The following is a 27,206-nucleotide window of genomic DNA, read 5'->3' on the forward strand; positions in this document are numbered from 1 at the left end:
ATACTCTGGAGTCAGCTCTGTACTTTGGGACACATTTCATTTGAGCTCAGAATTTGGGTTATAGATTTGCTTGAGCAAGGTTGCTGTTCCTGTCAGTAGAGGGCACCACAGGGGTGTACATACGCCTACCTTTCCAAAGTGTACACCTCTACAAACAAACGTTAGAGAGGTGAGTAGCACTATCGTTAAGACAGGTAAGGATCCTGGAGCAATGAAGGATCTTAAATACACCGAAAAGTTTTTGTTCACAATGAGAGAAGCTCAATCTAAAAAGCACTAAAAAGCAAGAGACATTGCAAACATATAGTAAAGATCAAATACTGATTCTGCATGTAGCTAGGACTTAGTACTTTAGGACAAGATATGAGTAGCAGACCGTCATAACTCCTAGTTTCCTTCATTTTGTTCATTATTATCTCACTTTTTTCTTCATTATATCACATAATATTAATATTCCTAATATGAATTTTGTACTTTTTTCTCTACCATTTTTTCTTTCAAGTCCTTACTCTCTAACCATATACCATTACACATAAACACATATAACTAGAAAATGGTAAAGGACAAAGAGGATGAGTGAGAAACAAACAGCATGGTGCAGAGAAAAACAGACAAGACAAAATGTGCTGAGCCTTCTGTTACAGAGCTGTGATCATGGTATTGCCATTGTGATCACAATACGTATGTAAAACAATGTTGAAACAGGTCACAGAAATGCACTGAAACTCCAGGAACTCTAACTGCACAAAAGACTTGAACAAACAAATCATGGTTATCTGAAGCAATTTCTTAACACTCATTCCAGTCCACCCATTTTTAAAAAAATCATCCAAACTACAGGGAAGATAAACACTGTTTTCTCCCCTCTTATTTTTTTGTTATAGGTTTGGACCTTCTCCTCTCAGTATTTCAGTAAAAGAATGTTGCATTTTCACTCCTTATTTAGATTCTTTAGACATTTGCACTTCCAGCAATACTGAAGAATTTTCATGTAAGCTTCCTGCAGCTCCACTATATTTAAATTGTGTTCTCCTACCTAGTTTCAAGATATATAACAGTAAATGTGAACTGCCCCAGCTTTGTACAGAAGCTGGGGATCTCTTCCAGCAATAACTATATGTAGCTGTGAAGGTCCTTACAATCCAAGTAATAGTGAAAGCCTGTATAACATATATTCACTTAGCAATTAGGCTGCCACTTTATAATTACTTACTTCTACTTTCTGCATAAAATACTATGTATAAGCAAATTAGCCTTTTTATTCTGGCATGAAAAGGCAAACTTATAACAGCATCTGAAAGCCATTGGTACTGTTGATATTGCTGCATTAGAAAAAAATTGTGTATTCACATAGCTGTATGATGTCACTGCATGCTGTGTTGCTATTAGAGAAGAAAGAGTATCCCCATTCTTGTCTTTGCATGAGAATGCAATGAAAATCTGCACCAGTTACAAAATGGTCAGGCATTGTGGCTCCTTCAGTGCCAGAGTTTCTGGAACCTGAAGAGTTTTGCAACATGCAAAAAAACACCATTAACATGCTGCTGATTGCCTTTATAGACCTGTGATGCAGATGATCAAAACACAAAATTCCCTGGCTCTGCTGAAATCACATCATATAAATCCACTTGTACAAAGGGACGTACAAGCTCTTCCCTGTCTGTGACTTATGTGCTTGGTGTATGCTTTCCACTCAGGAGTTTCAGCAGATCATCAGAAAAATCCTGTACCAGGGTGTGTGGGGGATGGTGCCTCCACAAAGTTCGTATCAGCATTCCCCTTAGAAGAGGAGAGCTTTAAGAACTGAGCACACTGTGTGTCTGTGTATACTACTACAAAGAATGAGAAGTCTGCAGGTATGTACCACAGGCATAGGAGAAGCAGTAACTTGCACTGTTTCCGAGCGTGTGTAACATGTCCAGTCCTGGGTAGTGAGGATGTTCTGCAGCAAAGAAAACCTCAGTGCAGCTGAACTCAGCCCTTCATGCATAACTGCACTGTCCAGCAGCAGTTGTTCTTCAGCTCCAAGATCCATCCGTTGTGTCATTTTCTTTCTTTCACTCTTTTAAAATTGAGGAGCAGGAAATTTACAGATCCATGGGTTATTCTCACTGAAGCTTTCCACTGTGGTTTTTTTTGGTGTCTTGTTTTGATATACATATTTTTTCTTTAATAAATATATATGTCTTGGGTTTTTTTTGTCAAGCACTTTCCACTAGATGGAGACAGGACACTGGATCACTTTGTCCTCCAGGAGAACACTGACAATCAGGAACACAAAATAAAGCCCAAACATGAGGAAACCCAGGATTTTATTCATCCTCCACTTGCAGGAAGCAATGGAGAGGATGACAAAGAGCAGCATGATGAAGAGAAGGACAATCGCACAGAACAGACCATTGCTGCTGACTGTCACTGGGGCAAAACTGTTAATCACAGCATACAGGAGCCATGGAAGAGGAAGGCTGTTAAGAAACAGGAAAATTAATTTAGAACATTGCAGAAGTCCAGAAAAAGGCATTATAAAGTTTCTGCAGACAATTCAAAATACAATCAGAGGCTTCCTGCATAAAGTGAGGCGGGAAGAGTTTCAACTTTTCTAATATGTACATAAATCTAATTTGTCAGCTGGCTCATGGTTCTTGGGGATTAACACATGGGATTTATGCTCCCCACCCTTCCACCAGTTACTGTGGTGAACTGTATTTCCCTTGGCCAACAAATCAAATGGCATCCTGTCTGTGAGCAGGAAGACCTCTTTCATTTGTTTCTGGATTTCACACCATCTGTGTGAGAAGTTATTCACACTCTCTTTCAAAGAGCCTGTATGACGGAAGGATGTGTTACACAGAAACATGTCCTTACCATGAAGAAATGGCACTCTGCAAGGCACTGCTCACAAAATTTGGCCCTTAAATCCCTTTAATTTGGCCCTTAAATCCACATTTACTGTAAAAATCTGTGTTAAAATGTGACCCTGATTTGAACTTCAGCTTAATTTCTATTTCCGTGTTTGCTGTCATTGCATTTCTCATCTCTCACACCACAGAATGAAGAAATATCCCTCTGCAAGATGTCAAGCTGAAATAAATATTTAAGACACTGACTGGAGCTTAGCAGGCTTAGAAAGCATGAAGTGAGTTGTCAGAAGCACACAACATTAAAACTTTGAATAAGCAGCTCAAGAGAGAATAATTTATTACAGTTGCAGTACGAACTACACCAGTCTACAGCTCAGCTGTGCCATTTCTGTTGTTAATGTACTAGGTAGGTTTAGCAGGCTGGTGCAGGGCATTTCCATTGGCAGGAAGAGGCTAAACGTTTTTTAAAAACTAAGAAAACATTGCAAAAGAGTAAAGTTTTTTAATACACCCTGTGTACTCCAAGTTGAAGCACATGGCTTTCCTATATTTTGCAGGTTTGCCGTATATAGATATTATTTCAAACACTTCATGCTTATGGATTAATAGAAAATAAAGGGGGGCAGTTTTCCCATTACATCTAAAGGTACTGCCTGTAGCTAAGAGATGAAGTCAAAAAGACATTTACTATCCACTCTTATTTCAGCATCCATTTTTGTACCTGTGCAGTTGCTGATGTATTTTCACCAGTGAAAACCACAATCTCTTCTTTGACTTGGCTACTTGGCATTATGACTATGACTAGACCTGTTCTTCTGTTTGTTTGATAGCAAGAAATAACCAAAGATGGAGAAACTGAGACTATGGATATGCTTCTCAGTCCCTCTAGCCTCTAGTGTTGAAGATGGGAATATGGGAATAAAGATGGAGTTTTTCTGTGTACTTCCTGCACTTTTTTGAGATAGTGAGGCATAGATTAAATTATTTCTGGACATGATCAACCTTGGCCTCAAAAGGTCAAAAAGGAATTTGAATTCCAACCTTGTGCCACACATCATTATCTTAGTGAAGCAGTGAAGTGTAAATAGCAAATTCCTGCACAATCTCATGTGGCTTCACATTGTCAAGAGCTATATAAAAGGTCCTTCCTATTAACAGAGAATTGGTTCATAATCTGGGACTTGCCAGGTACATAAAAAATTAAATCACATGTCAAGAGCAGCTTAAACAAGCTACACAAGACCATGACATTCTGTTGTTATTACAGCAAACATGTTGAATACAGCAGCGGAAATTAATTGTTCCTGATCATCATTTATAAAGAAATCTCTAGTATAAGCACAATGAGCGGTAACAGAAAGCAAACAGCGACTGACAAAAGCATAAAAAGCTTTGAAAAATGCTCTTGTGCACTTTTTAAAATGCAATTTACTTGCCTAGGCACCTCTGTAATGTATCAAAGCAAGAATTAGGCAACAAATTAATAACAGTTCTATCATGCATATGTCTATAAACTTCAGGGCACTTGCTACAGTAACATTCACAGCATATTTGCATCCCTTTGCTTTTTAAGGATCACTGCTTGTTGGCAACACCTCGGCAATGTGCTGAGAACAAAAGATTTGTTCAAAATATACACTATTTTCTTGCTGTAGGACTTACCCCACTGTGATGTCAAATATGTTGCTTCCAACAGAACTGGATACAGCCATGTCCCCCAGACCTTTGCGTGCTACAATAACACTGGTAATAAGGTCAGGAATGGATGTGCCCGCAGCTAGAATAGTCAAGCCCATGATTTCTTCAGTAATACCAATGGTCTCTCCAACCTAGAAGGGTTTAAGCAAAAACAGGAAAAAATTGTCCTGCAGTGAAGAAACATTTTCTTCTGTAAATCTGTTTAATCAGAAATATTATCCTGGACTTGACAACTATCTTGAAGACGAGCAGGCAAGATTGAAGAAAGACTTATTTTCACAGATCTCCACGTGTATCAGGAGAAAGATAAGACTGTCAAATAGAAATAAAAGTTATTGACAGATGTTCGCTGATGGCTCTGATGTTACAAGATTGATCAAGTCCCGTGGACAGAAGAACCACAGGTCTCTGAACTACTTTCCACTTAGTGAGTAGTGATTTCCTTCATCCATAGTTGCAGCTCCTACAATAAGCACTACTCAGCATGAGATATATGATGGACTCTGATTCTAAATGGTCTCTCACAGTGCAAAACATAATGCAGGGCTTTTATTTTGTACCAGTATCAGCTTCTTACCTGGTGTGCCCACCAGACCATTAAGTAAGAAAAGAAGGCAATCCAGCTAATAGAGCCAAAAAACGTGATAGGAAAGAATTTTCTTGATGTCTGAAACAGAAACAAAGAGAATCAGTGAAAATCTATGTTGAAGGCTGACATGCCATACTCTTATTTGCTTCTCAAAATGAGAGTGGCTTGTCAGTTTTTCTGATTACCTGTTCTGAGTAACTATTAGATGACCAAAATACATGCCAATAAAGGTAATAACTGAATGTACTTACCTATGCCTCATTCTTCCCATTCCTTCACTTACAAAATAAGACCTCCTAACAACTTGTATTATAAATGGCAAGTTTGGGGTTGTAATTTGTATCATAATTTGTTGTGATTCAGTTTCCATATGTCGTTAGCTGAATAGTGGTTAGACTTCTAAATTTATTAATTTTTTCATGCTTATTCAGAATGAATATTTTCAAATAGATAAAACAGGTATCCATAGCTTTTATTCATACATTAATAACTTGGTGCTACACCTTTCACAGTCAGAATAGCAAAGATTGCCATACAGCACAACTAAAACCATCCATATCTAAAATTTACTACAGCATTTACTCTTCTTGTGAGAACCACTCACTTTCTCCATTACAATTGAAGATAGGCAACAAACCTACTTTCCATGTTTTGTTTTGTAGAGAAATTTGTTATAAAAACAAGGAAAACACAGTGAGGCCCTTCAAGGAATTAGAAATTCTGTGCAACACCAAAGTAACTTAATTTTGATCTTCACTACCTCCCTTACTAATGTCAAATTTTGAATAGTGTTCTTGCAGCCAATGAATGGGATCTCTTCAGATTAATGATTTATTTTGGTTTATGTTCTTTCCAGTCTTTTTCATCTTCCATATTTCCTGTTGGATCCATGTAACAAAAACAAATCAAGCTAACTACTGAAGAAAGGAAACATGACTGCAGTACTGCACCAGGCAATCACTATCTAAATCAAATCTGTATTTAAAATTAAATTTGTACAATGAATGTCTTGAATGAAACCCCTGTCTTTATGGTCATGAATCTTCTGAACACAGATGCCCACCCCATATGATTTCTGACAAGTGACGAGCAGAGTCCTAAAAATTGTCACTAATAACCACTAGGACCACTTGTGGAAGTAATTTATACCACTCTCAATACCTGTTCTAGCTGCTGCTCAGTCCCACAATACTTTTTCCTTTAGGTCCTTGTATAAATCCACTTCCACTCCAGAATTTTTATGCCCACCTTCACTGAAAGTCATGCCCCTGCTGCACCAGGACTCATTAGCCTCTGGATCATTCCTGTGTGTTGCAGAAGTAGATAGGATTGCAGAACTTTCCCTGAACGTGGCTTTTGGTGAGAAAATACTATTTGTATTTTGCAAATTTAGATTGCTTAAGTCATAATAAATACTGCTTTTTTAGGGAGTTTGCAGAACTGCAAGACAGCTTTTCTTGTATAATAGACACAAGAAGCATTTATATGGAACAGGCTCACTTTTAGGAACTGAACAGCACAGAACAACAGGGTGGCTGTAGACTAAGTGGTGATCAGTGAGCTGGGCTGGTCAATCAGGAACGTTACTGTCTTTTGTCAGATGAACCAAAAAACACTGAGGCTGATCTGCAGCTCAGTGAGACTGTAGATTCTGCTGATGGGTGACTGGAACGAGATCGGGCCATTACTGATGGGAAAAAGCTAAAGTCAGCAACTGCAATTGTGCACATTCATCTATAGGATGGCACAAATAGAAGGTCCATATCTACTCCAGCAGGAGGTGCAGCTCTAGCTTACTCCCTGTATGCACTTTGCATAATGCTAAATGTCCTCGTGGAAACTGAGCGTGTAAACGTTGACTAACGCAACCTGTGGCACTCCAAAACTGAACATACATAGGAACACACATTAGAAATGATACAGATTTAACAACATTTCTAGAAGGATGGAGCACCTCTCCTATGAAGAAAGGCTGACATAATTGGGATTGCAGGGACAGGAAAAGACAAGGCTTCAGGATGACCTAAATGCAGTCTTCCAGTACTGAAGAGACTTAAGGAAAGATGGAGAGAGACTATTTGCAAGGGCATGTAGGGACGGAACACAGGGGAATGGTTTCAAACTGAAAGACAGTAGGTTTAGATTAAATATTAGGAAGAAATTCTTTCACTTCATTCACTGTCACCCTCTGTGCTTGACCTGTGAGTCAACTGCTCACCCACTGCATGATGTGTTTAACCAACTGTGAGCTGGACATTTTGTTCAGAAGGATCCTGTGACAGACAGTGTCAAAATCTTTACTGAAATCTAAAAAGATTACATTAACTGGCTTTCTTTGATCACCTACATGGGTTACTTTGTCATAGAAGAGAATCAGGTTTGATAAGCAAGACTCCTCTGATGAAGCCGAGCTGGCTGTGACCAGTGACTTGGTTGTCTTTCAGCCATTTTCAATACCTCCCAGAATAATTTTCTCCACAACTTTATCAGACACTGAGGTGAGACTGACAGGCCTGTAGTTTCTGGGGTCCTACATCTGGAGGGGATTGTTCTGCTCTGCTCTGCACTGGGGCAGCCTCACCTTGGATATTGTGTGCAATTTTGGGCACTGCAACATAAGAATGATACTAAGCCATTAGAGAGTGTCCAAAGGAGGGCAATGAAGGTGGTAAAGGGCCTTGAGGGGAAGCTGTATTAGGAGTGGCTGAGGGCACTTGGTCTGTTCAGCCTGGAGAAGAGGAGACTGAGGGGAGACCTCACTGCAGTTACAACTTCCTTGTGAGGGCAGAGAAAGGGTAGACACTGATCTCTTCTCTGTGGTGAAAGTGTCAGGACCAGAGGGAATGGCTTCTTTTTTATGTGTTGGATTTTATTACAGAGTATAATAATAATGATGCTTGTTTTGTAACTAAGGATATCATTCTTTTGAGATTTATCTCACCGCAACTCCCTAGCTCTTTGAAATACAGAGAGCTGCCAATTCTAAGCATTTTCCTAGAAGAATTGATCAGAAACAGCAGACAACAATACTTCTCTCCATCCTTTTTGGTAGCTGTTATGATGGATGCCTTGTAAAGACAGAGTGTCTAGTTTATTACCAATTGGGTTTTTGTGGTCCTGGTAGCAGACAAATGAGAACAGCCACGGCTCATTCAGTTTGCATGCTATTTTCCTTTAACAAAAGAGAAAGAATTTTATAGTTTCACTGTAGATTAGATGGATTGGTACCAATTCCTGTCTATCAGCAACCTTAAGGACACTTTTAGGATACATTTCTGTATTTAATTCATGCCAGTGTCTGAAAAACAGAACTATAATTGGCGAAAATGATCCAAGTATGAAGGCTTTTCCCTAAGAGCTTGAACCTGAAAGGTAGTGAGTGCTTAATAATTTATAAGGTAACTGTGTTAATTTTAGCCAGTATTATTCCCAATGTCTTTAACCTCAATGATTCATGTATTTGTCATATTCATAAATTTATCTGCATTGCAAAGTTTGATTTTTCTTCCACACTTAACAGTGCTTAACTCTGATTACTCAGAACCAGCTCCTCTAACTGGATCTGTACAGGAACATGTTGTCCTTGTCCCCTTGGTAACAGTGCATCTCTGTATGGCAACAAGAGTTCATGAAAGTTGTAGTGCTTCATTTGTAATAGGAATTTGCAGGGATGAAATTAACTCCCCTATGTGGATCCAGTGACAGCAGGAATGGAGCCTCAATAGCCATTTTTCTGGCCGGTAACACAAAGGGATGGTCAGTGGAGTAAGGTTGTAACAGAAGTGAGTGTGTTCAATGTCTCCTCCTGACCCACTGGGACACCTCAGTCACATAATTTTTCTTTCAATCTTTCAATATTTGTTACTGAAGTAGGAGGACAGTAACATATGTGAGCTTTACAGAGCCATGGCGAAAATAAACCATTAGTACCGGAAAAAATACCTGTTATTGTTCAAAACACCCGAAAAAAAGTTTAGGCACAAAATTCCCCAAGGGCACAATTATCTCTGGGATACTGCCAACAACATTATTGATTTATTGTAAGGATTTTAATATATACTGGCTTAATGTTAGCAGGTGTTATTAAGGCACTAAACACACTAAAACATCTCAGCCAGTGAATCAGCTGACAGCTCAACTAATGCAGAATCTACTCTAAGTGTATAAAAATCTGCATATGTGTACACCAGAGGCAGGAGGATTTTGCTAACTTTAGAACCAGAGACCTTGTGTATGAAATAATTTTTCTAGAGCTTCTGAGTTTCATGGAGCTAAATATAGCTTTTTATAGTACAAGAAAATGCAGGCAAACCATCTCCATTATTTGGAGATAAAACATATATTAGAAAAAAGACTTTAGGAGGAAAGAAGACCTCATTTTTGAAAACTGGGCACCCACAGAGGATGTCAAAGGCTCCATATGGTCTTTCAAATCAGTATATACCACACAAGGGTTCACTTTATATATCCTCATGCTAATTGGAGCATTCTGATGCAGAATTTGGATTTCTAACTAAAAGTACTACACTTGCAAATCAAGCCTATGATGGTAGGCCTACCTAAAAAATCTATTTAAGTATTATTTTAGATTTGCTTTGACTTTTGCCTCACAGATTTAATTGAAAGTTCTTTTGTCATGCACATGCTGAATTGTGATATTTGGCTTCATTTTTCTCTGGAAGGAATTAGTGGGGATGGCACACGCCACAAATGAGAATATTTTAAAGAGACACTAATGAAGCATCCTTGAAATTTTACACAGTTTATGCAATCATTGGTTAATTCTTTGACAGCAATGTTCAAAGTAAGCAGCATGTCATGCTGATACAGCCTCTTATCTCTTCTGTTCATTCTACATGTAATTGCAAATTACATTTTTTTTGTATGAAAAACTACTTTCAGTGAATGAGGTTTTAAAGCTCTGTTGTCCACTTGCCTATCTGGCACATACAAGTTCATTTATTTTTTGTGTTATGGCAGGGTATTTTAGCTGCAGGATGTCAGCATGCCAGTTTAGTTGATAACAACACAAGTGTTAGTAATAATCACATACATCTCACAGTTGCATGTAACTTGTTGAGATACTCACTTTCCAAACTATTATTTATAAAATTGTTCTCATTTGTACAGTAGAGAATATTGGACAAAACTACAGGCCTACTGATGTTAACTTCATTTTCAAATTCAAAATAATGCCCATACATATTTCTCATTCATTTTGGTCCAAATTATGAAAAAAAAATTACAGGAATGGTTTTGAATGACAAAAGGAGGGCATAAATACAGAAATAAACAGTGTTGAAAATCATGTAGTATGTTCCTTGTCTTACCAAACAAAAGTGATTACCACAGTTGTTTGAAATCTTTCAGAAGAAAAAGCTTAAAGATTGGAAGGGAACACGTCACTTTTTAGCCTTTGAGAATTATTTAAAACGAAAATCAGAGGCCTTACTTTAGCTTCTTTCTTGCACTGAATTGCAATTTTTTGATGTGTAGGATGGGAAACTTTTTCACAGTGTGTCAGGGGGAAAAAAAGAATCCAGAGTGTTGATTTAAAAACTGTGCATCCTTCTCTTGCAGGAGTTTTAAACCTATTTTTGATCCAGAACAGAAAAGAGATTAAAACACTCCTACTAAAGCTTTTTTTCAGCTCTTGACTTTCCTTCTTTTACTTTCCATAAGCCTTCTCAGTCAGGTATGTGTTTTGTATATGTGAGTATAACAGTGACAAGGTTTGGTAACTTGTCACAGTAAGTCCTTTGCTGTAAGCCTTACATTACATCAAGCTATGTTTGGGACAAAACCAGCAAGTATTTTACACATGAAGGGACTTACAGCTCTTGACCTAGTATAAAAATTACAAGATGATCAGTAGAAGACAAAGGTCTGGTAGAACATGAATTTAAGAGAAATGTATATTGTTGTCTTTGAAAAACAGAAAATTTAGACAGTCTAAAATCTTATTCAGCACTTACGTGATATACAGTAGAAATTCAGAAATACAGATGTGAAGCCCCAAAGCAGTTCTCAGACCTTTCACTTCATGTCATAAAATTAGTGAATACAAATGACAATCTTTATAGAGCTATTACCAACCAATTTCCCATAAGTGCCCATTTGCCATTTGAAGACTAATGCTGTGACCTCTTCTTCAAAGAAGAAACTCTTTAAAAAAAGCATTAGTTCTATTTTTGCATAAATCCACTACAGTAATTTTTTGGCATTTAGCTAGAGAGCAACCCATTTGCGTAGAACATGCTGCACCAACAAAACAACAGTTACTTACAGGTTTTCTAACATCTGGTAGGGTAGCCCACAGTGGAAAAACAATGGGTAACACGAGAAGATAGGTGAGCTGCTTGCGTGGGGTTTCAGGCCAGGCCAGGCTGAGAGGCTGGTCCTCATCCTCTTCATTCTGTAAGAAAAGTTGCAGTGAGCAGAATATCAAAGTGGATGAATGAGGTTAGGGATTCTTCCAAAAGGAGTTCCAAGGATGGTGGTGTGTTGCAGTGAGAACCACAGAATCTGAAACACTGCATTAAAACCCCACCTACCTAACAACATTAGTCAGAATGCAGTAACAAAGAATTTGGTCAGACTGTGAGGTATCCCTGCAGCACAGGCTGTCTAAGGATGCCTATTTGTGACTATGTTGACAGTGAGGCTGGTCCCTTGGGATGTACAGAATGTCTCTGACAAGTGTTTCCAAGGGTCTCCCTTGGGATATGGGCTAGTCTAGTCAGGGATCATGACTTATCTGGCAGCATCAAGTCTGGCCACATAGATGAGAGAGAGTGGGAGAGAGATAATGTGTGTGCATATGTGCATGTACACACTCACACACATAGATATGCATATAAATACTTATATGTGATATAGATGTACACATTTTTAAAGCTTTTTTATAATTTTTTAAGCTTTTACAAGTAACTTAAAAAGTTACCATGACATATCCACTTGTCTATACATGTATGTATTTTCTTGTTAACAGGATCATAGGGTAATTCAGGCTGGCAGGCACCTGTGCGGCTTCACTGGGATGCTCAGGGCTCTGCCCAGTCAAACTGTGAAAGCACCAATGATGGAGACTGTCCAATGTCTCTGGGCCCCAACACCACCACCGGGCTGTATACATGAGGAGAAGGCTTCTCCTTGTCGCCAACTGAAGACACTTGTGTTTAGACCAGGGACAATGCAACAGTGTTCTTAACAACTTGGTGCTAAAAGTAAAGACATTCCTCTCCTGTTTGTGTAGCTGATTTTCACATCAATCTCTAGTCTCCATTTATGTGCAAGCTGCACACCTGTCATTTCTATTACAGAATAAGTGTATAGGAACCCTCTCCTAGAAAACATTTGGCTGCTGCACACTTCTCTTTCCTTAGACTGCTCCTCCTAACAAAATAGAGCCCTCTCAGACTGCTAAGGAAGCAAGTAAAGTGAGCATGATACAGCCTTTTCCGTGCACGTATCAAAGTAACTTTTAAACTTCTAACATAGGTAGGCGATGTCTGCACAACTGTACATTGATCTAATATATATCACAGAATAAGGCAACTGAAAAAATAGCCTAAATGGCTCTTTCACATAAATGTGTTTAATGCAAATTGTTAATCTACTGGAAAAATTTCTAGAGAGCTCAGTGAAAGCTAAAGAAGTCCAAAAAAAGTATCCAGTGAAAACTGTGTGATAGCATGAAGAGTATACAACAACTTCTTCAGGTAGTGTTGTTATCTTGTTGTTTTCTTTCAAAAAAAGCTAATAATTGAGACATCTCTGCAATATGCATGTTCTTCCTATAGATTTATAAGTTTCTTATGATACATTTCTTCTGTCTTAAGATTGCTTACATAAACTTTATGACAATGATGTATGAAGCAAACATTTGAATGACCACAACGGGGTTTTTTCCAAGCAAAAGTTATTGATGAAATGTCACCATATGTTGGTATTATTTATAACATTTTCTACTTACTGCCTATTTTGATTGAAGAACTGGTCTTAATTATTCCACTATTATGAACTCCTGAATTATTCTACTGGCCAGCGACCTGAACTGATCAATACCTACAGAAGCAAGCCCAGTTCTTAGCTCAGGATCTTCCACTCTGACAGTATCACCTGACAACAATGGTCTGGAAGCAAATCCCTGCTTACCTTTGGACACATTGACAGGTTGCATCTACTTTTGAGTTATGCACTAATGTCAAAAAAAGACAGTATTTTGCTAACCCCAATACTTTGTGAAACTCCCATGTTGCATGACTGTAGGACAACAGTAAAGTGAACAGGTGATAAAGCTTATAAACAGATTTCAAAAAGTGTATAGGCACAATTTGTCACACTCAAAACAGTACTTCATAGGCTCCGGAGCAGTTTAAGAGGATAGCTTTTGCTTTGAACTTTCAGCTCTTCACTGAAGAGGACAGACAATCTATGCTTCACTGCTGCAATCTACTGAAGTCTGACCTTTGGGGTACTGTGCTAGAGCAGGCGTTTGTGGGGCTGCTTCCTAAAAAACAGATCCATTCCTTTTCCATTCTGGTAAGTGCTGGGAGTGGGGAAATCAACCTGAGAGAGAGGCTCAGCTTTGAAATATGATGACTGAGATAAAATTTGGCCGTGAAAGGACCAGTTGAAGGGTTGCCTAGGTAACTCTTTCTGAATGGCCTGTCTGTAATTCAAGCAGCAGACTCAGCTGGAATAAAGCTCTGTAAGTGACTGCTGCACAAATAGCACTGTGGCAAAGTACTTCCAGAATATTTACCGATTACCCATGATTAACAAATGTATTTAATTGAAATGAAACTTTACATTAGTCTGAGCTTGCACATGAGCCTGGAAAATATACAGAAAGTAATGCCTATGTTGTTTCATGCAGGACTGTACTAGTACTCCCCTTGCTTCAACACTGGGTATCATTCTAGTTGGATGTCTCTGTTAAATACCATTGGGTGTGCATGAGCACACAGGCAACATGAGTGCCTGTAGCAAAGGACCACAAAGAACTGGTTTTGGAGATTGCTAGATATCTCCTGAGAAACTTTGATCCATTTGTTTTAGATCTTATCAACTTCCAGGTGTCCTACCACACCCCTCTTCCCCTATCTGCAAAATATAAAGGGTGAAGCTCAAAGTGCCGGTAAACCCCTTTACCTTGCTAGTTTAACTCCAGGATGCATTACAGATGCTACAGAGTCAATATTCATTTCCTATTTTGTAAATTTGATTTGGCGTCTGATTTTCAATGCTGACCTTCGAAAAACCAGTACAAGTAAGACAGTTCAAAGTATTTGTAGATCTAGTTTCTGTGAATTTCAAAGCAATACTGAACTATTCACTGAGGTTTAAGAAATGAATGGGAAATAATTTTGGCAGCTCTAAAAACACACAGATGTGAATGTCAAGCTGTGGACTAAGCAGCAGTGATAGAAAATGATGGATTTATAGCAGAGATTGCATGCACAGTCAGTGCTCCAGCTTATCTGCAATGTATATACTGAATATGCATTAACACAGTTTGTATAAACTAATACTTAAACTATAGTTTTGAATTATTCTAGTCTGATGAAAACAGTAAGTTGCAATTTTCAGTATTATTCTCTTCTGCAATGCTAAGAAAACATAATGATAACATGATACACACAACAGGAATTCAATTGCCTAAACACATAAGGTGGTGACATTTTAGATACCTTCTGGTATCTCCATTGACCTTCACATGCTCCATCAAAAGTGGAGAATATTCTGCTCATTTATGACACACCTGCCACCACTATGAAGAAATCTCCATTTCTCTACTACCTACCCATCTATACTCCAAAACTCATTACCTCCTATGACTCTGTAGCAAATGAACTTTAATGACATTGAAGTGGACATATGGGAAAGCCGTATCAGTTTGCATGTCGAATTCTGATGATAATCCATCGGAGAGAAACAACCATATTACATCAGACTAAAGCCCAATTTACACCAGCATTCTGCTTCTGGCAATTGTCAAACATGGGCACTCAGAAAATAAGTATTGGAATGTGGCATATTTTTCATCTTCCACAAATTCATAGACTCACAGAAACATTTACATGAGAAAAGACACCCAAGATCATCAAGTCCAACCAATATTGCCAGCTCCTTCACTAAATCATGTCCCCAAGCACATCTACACATCTTCTAAGTACCTCCAGTGCTGGCAACACAACAGTTTCCCTGGGCATGCTGTTCCAGTGTTGACAACCCTTTCCATGAAGAAATTTTTCCTAATATCCAATCTAAACCTTCTCTGACACAAGTTGAGGCCATTTCCTCCCATCCTGTCTCTAGCTGTCTTGGAGAAGAGGCAGGCTAACCCCCTGCTGGCTACAACCTCCTTTCAGGTAGTTGTAGAGAGTGATAAGGTCCTCCCTCAGCCTCCTCTGTTCCAAGCTAAACAACCCTAGCTCCCTGAATTGCTCCTCACAGGACTTGTGACCCAGATCCTTCACCAGCTTCCTTGACCTTCTCTGGACACGCTTCAGCACTGCAATGTTTTGGAGTCAGGGGAGCAAAACTGAACACAGGATTCAAGGTGCAGCCTCACCAGTGCCAAGGACTGGAGGAGTAGTCCAGCTGGCCACACTATTTCTGATACAAGCCTAGCTATCACTGGCCTTCTTGGCCACCTAGGCACACTGCCGGCTTTAGTTCAGCACAAAATCACAGAATCATAAATAGTTGGAAGGGGTGTCTGGAGCTCATCTAGTCCGAATGACTCCCAGGTCCATTCCCACCAAGCAGCTTTCTAGCTACTCTGCCCCAAGCCTGTAGTGTGGCATGGGGTTGTTGTGACCAGGGGCATGATCTCATTTGGCCTTGTTGAACCTCATATCACTGGCCTCAGCCTATCAATCCAATCTGTCCAGATCCCTCTATAGAGCCATCCTCTGCCTCTAGCAGATCAACACTCACACATTTGTGTTTTTATGTCATCTGCAAACTCACTAAGGGTGCACTCACTCCTCTTATCCAAATTATTGATAAAAATATTAAACAGGACCAGCCCAAATACTGAGCCCTGGGAAGCTCCACTGGTGTTGGGCTGCCAGCTGGATGTAACTCCATTTACCTCTCCTCTCTGGGCCCAGCCATAAGCCAGTATTCTACCCAGTGAACCGTCCACACCCAATGCACCCATCCACACCATGGGAAACAAGTATCTCCAGACTAATGTTGTGGGAAAGTGTGAAACACTTTACTAAGGTCCAGGGAGAAAACATCCACAGGCTTTCCCTCATCTACTAAGCATGTTGATTTGCCATTGAAAGAGCTCAGGCTGGTCAACTAGTACCTGCCTTTCACAAACCAACGCTGGCTAGACCTGATTGCCTGGTTTTCCTGCACATGCCATATGATTGCACTCCGGATGACCTGTTCCATGACCTTCCCCAGAACCAAGGTCAGACTGCCAAGACTGCAGTTCTCCAGATCCTCCTCCCAGCCCTTCTTGTAGATGAGCATCTCATTTGCTAACTTCCAGTCAACTAGGACCCCCCCAGTTAGCACATACTGCTGGTAAACGATGGAAAGTGGCTCAGTGAGCTCTTCTGCCAGCTCCCTCAGTACCCACCTTGGGTGGATCCCATCTGGCCCCACAGACTTGCGTGTTTCTAAGTGGTGTAGCAGGTCCACTTCTCCTGGCCACCTCCCCTTGGATTATGAGGGCATCATTCTGCTTCCCATGTCTGTCTTCTGCCAGAGGGGCCTTGGTACCCTGAGGACAACTGGTGTTGCTATTAAAGACTGAGGCAGGCAAAAAGGTATTCAACACTTCAGCCTTTCCCTCATCCCTTGACACAATGTTTTACACTGCATCTAATAAAAGATGGAGATTATCTTTAGCCCTCCTTCTGTTGCTGATGTATTTGTAGAAAAACTTTTCATTGTTTTTAACTGCAGGAGGCAAATTAAGTTCTATGTGAGCTTTGGTCCTTTTCATTTTCTACCTGCCTAACCTCACAAAATCCTTTTAGTCCTCTTGAATTGCTTGTCCCTTCTTCCAAAGGTCATAAACTGTCCTTTTCATCTGAGTTCCAGCCAAAGCCCTGTTCAACCAGGCCAGTCTTCTTTCCAGCCAGGTCATCTTTCAGCACATGAGGGCAGCTTGCTTGGAAACCTTTAAGATTTCTATCTTGAAGAATGTCCAGCATTCCTGGACTCCTTTCCCCCCCAGGACTGCCTCCCTAGGAACACATAAACAAGTCTCCTAAACAGGCCAGTCTGCCATCAGAAAGTCCCAGCCAACAGTTCTGCTGACCCCTCTGCTCCTTACTACTCTGTAGAAGAAAACTCCATTCGTTTCATGGTCTCTGTGCCCAGGACAGCCTCTGACCACCGCATCTCCCACTAATCCTTCTCTGTTCACAAACAGCGGGTCCAGCCAGCCTTCCCTGATTGGCTATCTCACCCACAGTGTCAGGAAATTATCTTCCACACAGTCCAGAAACCTCTGGACCATTCCCCATCTACTGTGTTGTCTTTACAGCAGACATCTGGTTAGTTGAAGTCCCCCACAAGAACACGGTTCAGCAATTGTAAGAATTGTCCCAGCTGCTTATAGTATATTTTTGTCTGCCTCTTCATCCTAGTTTAGGGGTGGTCCCATGGTGTAAAGGAGAGCACTCTGGAATCTGAATCCCAAGGTCCTGAGTTCGAGTCTCAGTGGGACTGTCCCCTGGCAGGTAAATGCCTCCCTGACATCCATCCCATCAGATCTCGGATGCTCAGCAGGGTCAGCCCTGGTTAGTACCGGGTGCTGTAACACTCCCGAGGACTTGCTTGGCCATGGCAGATGGACCTTAGGACTTAAATGGTGGGGTCAGTTCTGCATATGCTGTGCCTTACCTAAAAAATCCACTGCGCAGGCTGGAAGGGCACACCCATGTGGGGAGAGCCCTTCCAAAAATCTTTGTTCGCAAAGTCTGGCCATACATACATCCTAGTTGGATGGTCTATACTAGACTCCCACCTTGTTCTCTGTCTTCTTGGTCTTACCCATACTCAATCCATTCATCATGATCCCCAAGCTCTAGAAAGTCAAAACACTTCCTAACACAAAGGGCTACCCCACCAGCTCTCTTTCCTTGCCTATCCCTTCTGAAGAGATTATAGCTGTCTAACAAATACTCTTTTCTTTTAAACATACTTTCATAATTCTATTATTGCTACTTCAATTCTTCTTTCTTTTATTTAAACCATTACAAACATTGAAAAAGGTACAAAATCTCTGGATGCTCCAAATTCACAGGTTTTTATGCAAGAACATCTATCAAATACTTGCCTGTAATCCCATTGAAGAATGCACTTACTGGTTTGCTCAGAACTGATCTCACAATGTTTAGAATCATGTGATGATGTGGGTTGGAGGGGACCTTAAAGATCATCTAGTTCCAAGCCCCTTTGCCAGGGGCACAGACACCTTTCACTAAACCAGGCTGATCAAAGTCCCACCCAATCTGGTCTTGAACACTTTCAGGGACAGGACATCCACAACTTCTCTGGGCAACCTGTTCCAGTGCCTCATTTTCTCACAGTAAAGAATTTCTTCCCAGTATCTAATCTAAACCTATCCAATTTTCCAATTTCCCAGTAAAAGTTTTCCAAACAGAGGAAATAATGGCATGTTTCACATTACAAAAACAGTACAAACACATGGTGACATTTTTATCCACAATTATTTTGTTTATAAACAGCTTATAACAAACTCCATCTACCAAAGTCACAAGGTAATCACTCCTTATAGTAAACATCAGAAAATTATTGTCTCCATGGAGGCTTAAACTCATATTACCTTAGGAAAAACAATTGCTTTTCTGGCACAATATTAAAATTTTAAAAGTTTTTTTCCTGACAGTTGACAAAATGGAAAACAAGTACAAAGAACCACCTCAAACCTACCAGAAACAGCAAATCTGCCACTGTTTGCCAACTAGTCTGTATTGTATAACAGCGATAGGACACAAATTCTATATTCTGAGGATTATTTTGTTAGTCTAACTAAGATGAAGAGCTAATCAATCAATTCTCATTCTTGTACATTTCTTGTGCTGATAAAATCAATCAATTAGCATTAGGGCACCAGAAGAAAGGAAACTGAAGAGGGCCTATTTACGGCTCAATTTGCTTATGCCAATGTACAGATACTGCCCCACCTATAAAGCAGCAAAGTCTTTGTTTGCTTGATAGTGCTGCAAAAATCTTCTTAGTTTTTTTTTTTCATGTTTGTTTTTGTTGTGGTTGTTTCCATTTGGTTGGTGATGGTGGTGGTGGGTGGTGGAGGTTTGGTTTGGTTTGTTTGTTTTTTTTGTTGTTGTTGGAAATGGAGCTCTGTACAACCCATCTTCTCACAATGAGTAAATCAAGGAAAAGTTACACTACCTCAGATGTTCCCTGTTCCAGAGATATTTGGTAATCTTCAGAATTAAGGTCGATTGTTTTATTTAGAAGGGCAAATCTCACATTAATTTATTTCACTAGAAAGGCAGAGAATATAGGCAACTGAAGTCGTTCTGTGAACAACCTCAAGTCTCTGCTTTCTGTTTCTTGTTTGTAAGCTGAATCACTCATTTATCTTCTCCTACTGTCATTTGGAAAAACTATGTGAAACAAGGTGAGATAGTAAGCTAGTATGTGATTTCTGTGGATAACTAAGATAAGAAAGCAACATCTTTCCTCATGAATTCTTGAGTAAAATTCAAGCAGGGAGTAAAGTTAAATCCCTGAGATTTCAGAATGCATTCTGTGTATCCGAATACTCTTCTTAGGGCAGGTAATTTGTGCTAATCCTCACTGCACTGTGACCTCACTGAAAAGAGCTACCTTACAAGTGGAGCCTCTTGGAAGGAGAAAGGCTAAGGTAGGTGTTTGGTCCAGATTCTGCTATTGCTGCTTGTATCCTCTTCGAGTCTTGCACAAATAAGCAAAACCACAGCTGCCAGGGTTTATATGCTAATTTTTATGCCCATGTTACTGTCAACAGTCTCTGGGGAATTGAAAAGAAATACTCAGAATGTAATAGTCAAAACTGCAGTCAGCCCACGAGGAGAAATAACAGCTATGGTATGATGGAGATACTTCTGAAGACGAAGCCTTTGTCTTCATGCCCATTTTCACTGTTTCAGTTTTCAAGTAAGTCAAACTGGTAAACAACAGCAAAAATGTGGAATAGGCAACTGAGTAACCTTAGGAAAATAGAGATCAATTCCTTTTGATGGCAGCACCATTCTCATTAAGTTACAAAGAGCTATACCAGCAAACAAGATGTAGGCATTTACTTTAGACCAACTGTGGCAACTGAAAAAATGTTTGGGCTTTGGAAAATAGAACTTTTATGATGAATCAAACAAATACCAGGGCTGCTCTAATATATGAGACCCTTACAACAAATGCTACTCTGCTCTTCTCTACCATCTCTCTCTAGGAAATAGAAATGTTTAAGATAGCCCCGAATGATACCTTGAGATGGAGAATGCACTGCTACTCCCATTCACACCATGCTAATTTGATGCAAATGGACTTAGTGCTCCAGGGCAGGGTAGGTATGTGCCCACCAGCATTCTCTCCTGAAATGCCGCACAGAGTGCTGATGCTCTTTGGTGGGGAAGGCAAAACATTCTTTACCAGACTGTTCCTTGGGTAAGTGGATTAAATCCAATGAAAACAATGAAGCTTTTGTGGCAGTCTCCTAGGACATAAATCTCCTTATATTTTCATGGAAAAGTTATCTCTGACATGGTTGGCATGTAAACACTTTCCAGTGGGGTTTCCAGGGAAACAGGAAAACTGTGCGCACTTGTACCTATGCATGTGTGTATGTGCGTGTGTGTGCGTGTGTGTGTAGGTGGGAGGAAAAGGCGTTATCTTCAGATTGGAAACTATTTTTAGGTAAGCCACAGGTTAAAACGACTACCAAATGCTTGTTAAGCAGGTGGTGGTGGTGGGGTGGGGGTAAGGGACATGACTGGACTTCTCAGAAGGATCATTCTCTGAAGGGCATCCTATAAAACTGTGTCCTTTCAGTCTTCTTTCATTTCCTTACAAACTCTTGGTACCACTCCATGAAGTTTTATATAAGAGCTTTCTTTGTGGAAACCTGCTAAAAGTTGAGACAGTATGCTGTAAGTAGAACAAAATCCCCACGGAAGAGGCAATATCCGGCAGAAGGGAAGGCAATTTCTAAAGCAGTAATATCTTATAAACTATATGGTGGGAGGCGGCATTGCTCCCTGCTGTGCTGGATAGGGGATGGAAAGGAGACCACAGCTGTCTGTCCTTCTCAGCCAAGGATCCCCATTTTATCAAAGTGTAGGATATCGGCTGTTGTTTACAGTTGGAGTGGGGTGATCTGGGTCTTACTGTCTGGCACAAATGATTTGGTTTCAGCCTTTTTGACTTTCTGAAAGCAGCATCAAGACAGAGTTTTTCTTGTTGCTCAAGGGCTTGACCTAGAAAGAGGACAGCTGAATTTCCCTGGAGGAGAGTAGAGTAAGAAGAATGGAGTAAGGTCCTGGGAAAAAGGGAAAATCAGGACAGTGGAGTTGGAAGAGACAAATAAAGAAATTAAAAAGAAAACCCCCGTAAATTAGGTGAAATACACCTTCTTCATAACACCTTGCAGAAGACATAACTTACAGTGTTCTCAAGTGTTTCAGCCTCGTGTAAGGGGAAAAGAAGAAAAGGAAGAAAGAATATGGAAAAATATATAAAGATGACCAAAAAACCCACAAAGAAACCAGAAGAGGTATATGGAAAACTAAATCATGGCAATTTGAGTATTACACTTTTTAAAAATAAGTTTATTTTACAAGTAGATGAAAATTAAAATACAACATAATTTTTTTTCTCTTTTCTTGCAGTCTTACTCTGAGATCTGCTTTTCACAAGGGTCCTCTGCTCAGCTTCATAATTTTAGAATAATAGGGGGTTTATAAGTAAAACAGATTTATGTGCGTATTCTATTTTTACTAGAGGAACATTGAATATTTAATGTACTTATTTTCAGACAATTCTAACTTCAATTGAGACTGATATTCTAAAATGCTTCTGTCTAGGGATTTAGACCCAGGCACTATAATCTGCATCAGTGAAAAGTAAGAAAAAACCCAGAAATATGACTATGATTGTTTTGCAAGAGGGAAAATCATGAAGAATATAGTGGAACTTGACAATGGAGGAGGAAGAATTAGAGTTCTACACAGGTCATCTGCATCCTAAGCGCAAACAACTTTTAGGATAACCTGCTATTGAGTATACCCATTTGACATCCCACAGTTTTCAGGACATTTTTTCCCACAATGGCACATTTGAAGCTTTGCTCATCCAGGTGTATAGTGTCTCAGATTTTCTCAGTTCTAAATTGTCATTACCATGGCACAAAGGCCCTAATGGTAAGTTTTTTAAAGAGATTTTTCTAAGCAGATCTTATGGATAGGAAACCCATATTGTTAGACTATAGAAGTGGAAAATTGTAGACAAGCAATTTTATACGCTATTGCCAAATTCTGACACTACAGCAATTCCTTCTGCATTGGAGTAAGGAAAAATCATCAAAACTTCGAGCCATCTGACTGATTTTTACTTAGGAATAAAATGAAATTATGCTGTCAGTGTAAAATGGAGAATACTTGGTTAGAAAAAGATCAAAATTGAAGAGCATTTGTAGGTTGGGACTGAGCTATAATAAGCTTGTTCTTGTTACTCAGTTTTAATGAGCAAATTTTTGAAAGAGATGGAGAAACTATTGATGAGAACTGGCTGACATACAACCCTGCATCTTCATTATTACATCCCTAAACTGAGTTGCTCTTAGAACTGGTAACATTGTGCAGATATACTGTCTTCTAGTGGTATGTCGTGCCTGCATGAAGAAGTTTGGAAAAGCTAAAAAGAAGGCTTAGGAGGGCAATATCCAATTTCCCTTACTCAAATTGTAGACTTTGTCAAAGGAAACAGTCGCAGGAATGCTGTGTTTGGGATTCTGTTGGTGCCTATGCATCTGTAAATTGGGTGTAATCCTATTAGTGTCCATGAAGTCCATATTCAGAGAAGAAGGAAACTGAAGAGCCCAGTGTTGGCTTCAGAGTGAAACTACAGTTTGAAAAGGTGTATAAGAAAGCTGTGCACAGAAAGCCAGGCAATACACTGAGGAAAGGTAAACTACAGAGTAGGCAGAGACCCTCAAAGTGAAGTAGGGCCTAAGTATCACAGAGACCTATTTATTTTGTTACATGGATGACCCAACTATTTTGTTACAACTTCTCTAAAATTACAGTATATACTTTTAAATTACAAAATGGGTTCCAGCATATTAATAGCTCAAGCAGCCTGAGAGAGCAGCAGCTGCCAGGTTGTCACTGAAGACAAAACTGGAAAGGCCACTGGGGATGAATCCAACATGGGCCATCTCAAAATGTTATTAGGGGATTGTTATTTTTATCGTGACAGCAGACAGCTGAAATCCCTTCATTCAGATTGATGGAGCAAAATCTGCAGACTCACATCTCCACCAGTTACAAACCTCCCTGCTTGCTCCTATTGTGTCAGATGGAGAAGGATAAATAATGTATCCCACCTCTAATACATAGGAATGGTTGTTCAGAATGTCCTAATACTTGCTGAAATTACGAAAAAAATTCCAAACTCTGCCTCACTGAAAGTTTAAAATGTTTAAAGGGATATGAAAGGAAGCTATTGCTCAGTAATGTACTGTTGCAATAATTTTCCATTCTTCCCCAGATGTTGCTTGAATTTGAAACCATTGCCCCAAATGATGAAACTCTGTGGCCTTGCAGATTTTTGAACAAGACTAGGAAATGCTTCATTACAATGTAAAATGATAACATATGGACACTGCTGTGATATGTGATCGCCTAAGATTGCCTTTTCTTCATTGTTTTCACTAAACAATCTCAGTGGGAAAAAAGCTTACAAAGCAAGAACTGGTTTTCCTCTTAAGATACTGAACTGTAATAGAGTGAATAAGAGTTTTCATATATCCCACAGACTGAATTACATATACCCTAATAGGTTACACCAGGCTATGTCATCCTTTACTGACCTTTGAAAACAAATTCTAAAAGCCACTCTGCTTTGGACTTCTTTTTCCTTTTTTTTCCCCCTAAATTTAAAAAGTATTTAAAGATGTATTTCACTGCAGCCATGAGGTAGGAATCTCAGAAGAGGATCCAAATGAATTTGAAAATTGATCTTTCCTCACCTTAAGATGTTGAGTGTTGAAGTGTAGTCCTGTGAGATTTTATTACATAGATTTTACTCACCTCATGTATATAAGAGTAATGTTTTGTTGGACTGACAAGGATCTTTAAAAGTCATGTTATTCTGAAAATGTAGATTAGCAGAAAAGGTAACTTAAGGTTCTACTATGCCCTCCTTTCCTTGGGTGACTCATTATAATTACTGGTCATTCGCAGTATCAAAAACTTTCAGATTCTTGCTTCTGATTCTCAATTTTTATTTCCAGAGACCAAAATTATCAGCAAACAGTGAAGAATTAAAGCCATCTGCTGATACTTGGTGGACTGACATACCAAGACTGTAGGGGATTACAGTGTGTGTGTGTGTGTGTGTGTGTGTGTGTGTGTGTGTGTGTGTGTGTGTGTGTGTCTATCTTCTAAGGTCTGAGGTAACTGATGAATGCATTCTTAAGGACCAGAGAGCTACCTGTAGATTGTGAAATACCTTGCAACCAGTAGGATGCTACCATGTATGTTAGGTGAACTAACTAACCAATAGTGTGCCAGCATGTTATATACAGGAGTAGATAAAAGTGAAGCTGTAACTAAAGTCCTTTGTCTTCAGTGTAGCCTTCTGATCATACGGTAGCCTGAGTTGTCTCTGCCTCCTCTGCCACAAATATACCTTACCCTGATACAAGACCACAATTGTCTTGTCATTTCTCCATCTTCAAGTATGTAAAGGAAATACAGTCTTTTCCCAGAGATTCACCCTACTACACATTGGATAACCTCTCCCTGTTTTAAGCATGTTTCATTATGAAATAAGCTTCTAGTCAGGGATGATTGTCTTTAGCAAGTAGCCAAAAGACATGCACACAGTCTGTTACTTGCACACCCCTTCTTGCTTTGCCTTTGCAGAACCTTTCAGCCAAAGAATTTTGGCTACTTGCTCAGGTCATGAAGAAGACAACATGATCTCTGCTTTGAACTAACAATATTGTTAAACAAAAATAAACAAACCCAAACAAAATATCAAAACCTAAACCCAGTCTGATTTAAAACAAACCATGGGCATTGTCTTCTTTGCATGATTCTGCTATATGTAAATACAACACAGATCATCCCACTTTTAATAAAGGGAATCTCACTTTATGTCATAGACACTTCTTGGCCATCTCTTGCAGTGTCTTTCTTGTGTCACTATAGCCTAAAAAGAAGGCTAAGAAGTAAAGTTTAGAAACCAAACCACTGTAAATGTTTCTGTGTCAAGGATTGTTTTTACAAATCTTTCTCTCTCTATGCAGGTTTTGATGTCTCAGCCTAAATCAAGTGAAATGTTAAAAACAAAAAAGGTGGTGGGAGGGGTCCTTCAGGGAACTTTTCTCTCCCTACCAACAGAAAGAGTTTGGGAGGTGAAAGGTGTGGTTCATGACTGTAGAAACCAACTTAATCGTGGTGGGAGGGGGGGGTGGAGAGAGAGAGAGAGAGAGAGAGAGAAGTTCGTTTTGGGCAGCTGCTGTGACTAGAAGCCATCATTTGCTGAGCTGGTGAGCACACCTTGGAGGGAGCTCCTTGTGGCTCTGCTCTTCCCCCCTCCCCCTCCAACTCTGGCATCCTGAGCTTCAGAGAGAGAGAGCTTGTGAAAGGAGGGTCACAGCTGCTTTGGGTTATGCTGAAGACCTTTTCCTGGGGACCACCTTCAGCTGCAGGGGATTGCTGGGAACCACCACCACCCCCCAGCTCCCATGTTTCCTTCTTTGAATAAAGGACAACGAGAGAGTTTGCTCTCCTCCATGGAAAAGGTTCCATCCTGCCCCATGTGACTGCCAGTATCATGTGACTCATAAGGCCAGCACCTCTTCCTGCCTCTTGTCTCTGCCTCACTGGGAAAAGACTGAGAACTGTCACCTGCCGTCTGTAAACATAATTGCACCAGGAGGAAACTGTCTCCCGTTTTGGGGTTGTTTTGGTGCTGGGGGAGTAGTTTGTCCTGGTCTGTTTATAGTTATATATCTATATAGTAGTTAAGAACAGTTAACCTTTTTCTGTATGTTTTCTAATTAGTTTTTTAAATTGAATAAGGGGTGGTTATTGAAGAGAAGTCCCTTCCTCTACTCTTGATAGATACTTTGGTTTCCTTTAAACTAGAAGTGTTTAATTACTTCTTTTACAGGTTTTAACTATATGCAGTAAGTCATAGAAACAGTAATATGCTGTTACCTAATTCAGCTTATTTTTTTGGTTTTTAATTTTTTTCAAGATAATAGATGGCACAATAGAGAGGAAGTTTGTGAACAGTTCCTGTTTGATAACTAATTTTCACTATCACATGATGCGCATGATGATAGGTTCACTTACAAAAACAGGTTTTCTGCAACATGTATGTTTTGTGCAGTTTCTATTAGCTATATTTAGGGCTGAAAACACATTATCTGATAAGTAAAAATACATTTCCTAAAAGAATATGTGCCAGACTACCATCTTATCTTACACTGAAGGGCATAGGCAGAAGGGAAGAGCTCTTATATATAGCAAACCATAGCTTGGGTTCAGGGGTAAATGAAGAGCAACTGGATTGTACACAGTTCATACTAACAGTTTCTTTCTATTAAGATGTTTTGTTTCGGTGAAAAGCACAATCAAGCATGCACTATGTTTACCAATAGAAGAATAAAAAGAACAATGAAAAAGTCATTAACCTCTTCTTCAACGTTATGGGCGATTCCATTCTGCACTGGTCCCGAATCACTTGGTGGTGTTACTGCAACTTCCACTTTTGCACCTTTTTCTGTGGCATCATCCATAAATAAGAGTGGAAAAACACAGATC

At 39.6% G+C, this 27,206-nt stretch overlaps 1 protein-coding gene across 2 annotated transcripts in view; it reads right to left on the bottom strand.

Annotated features, from left to right (window-relative positions):
- Positions 1-1,136: 1,136 nt before the first annotated feature.
- Positions 1,137-27,206, bottom strand: part of SLC24A2 (solute carrier family 24 member 2) — a 109,759-nt gene continuing 83,689 nt past the window's right edge. For both annotated transcript variants that reach the window (XM_071580444.1, XM_071580443.1), the window contains 5 exons: positions 27,077-27,165; positions 11,435-11,563; positions 5,137-5,226; positions 4,524-4,690; positions 1,137-2,465 (listed from right to left, as the gene is read on the bottom strand). In XM_071580444.1, the coding sequence (XP_071436545.1) occupies positions 2,216-2,465; positions 4,524-4,690; positions 5,137-5,226; positions 11,435-11,563; positions 27,077-27,165 (725 nt within the window). In that variant the 3' untranslated portion in view covers positions 1,137-2,215. The remainder of the gene's footprint in view (positions 2,466-4,523; positions 4,691-5,136; positions 5,227-11,434; positions 11,564-27,076; positions 27,166-27,206) is intronic.

The sequence above is a fragment of the Pithys albifrons genome, chromosome Z (genome assembly GCF_047495875.1).
Source record: "Pithys albifrons albifrons isolate INPA30051 chromosome Z, PitAlb_v1, whole genome shotgun sequence".
In the NCBI taxonomy this organism is placed as follows: domain Eukaryota; kingdom Metazoa; phylum Chordata; class Aves; order Passeriformes; family Thamnophilidae; genus Pithys; species Pithys albifrons.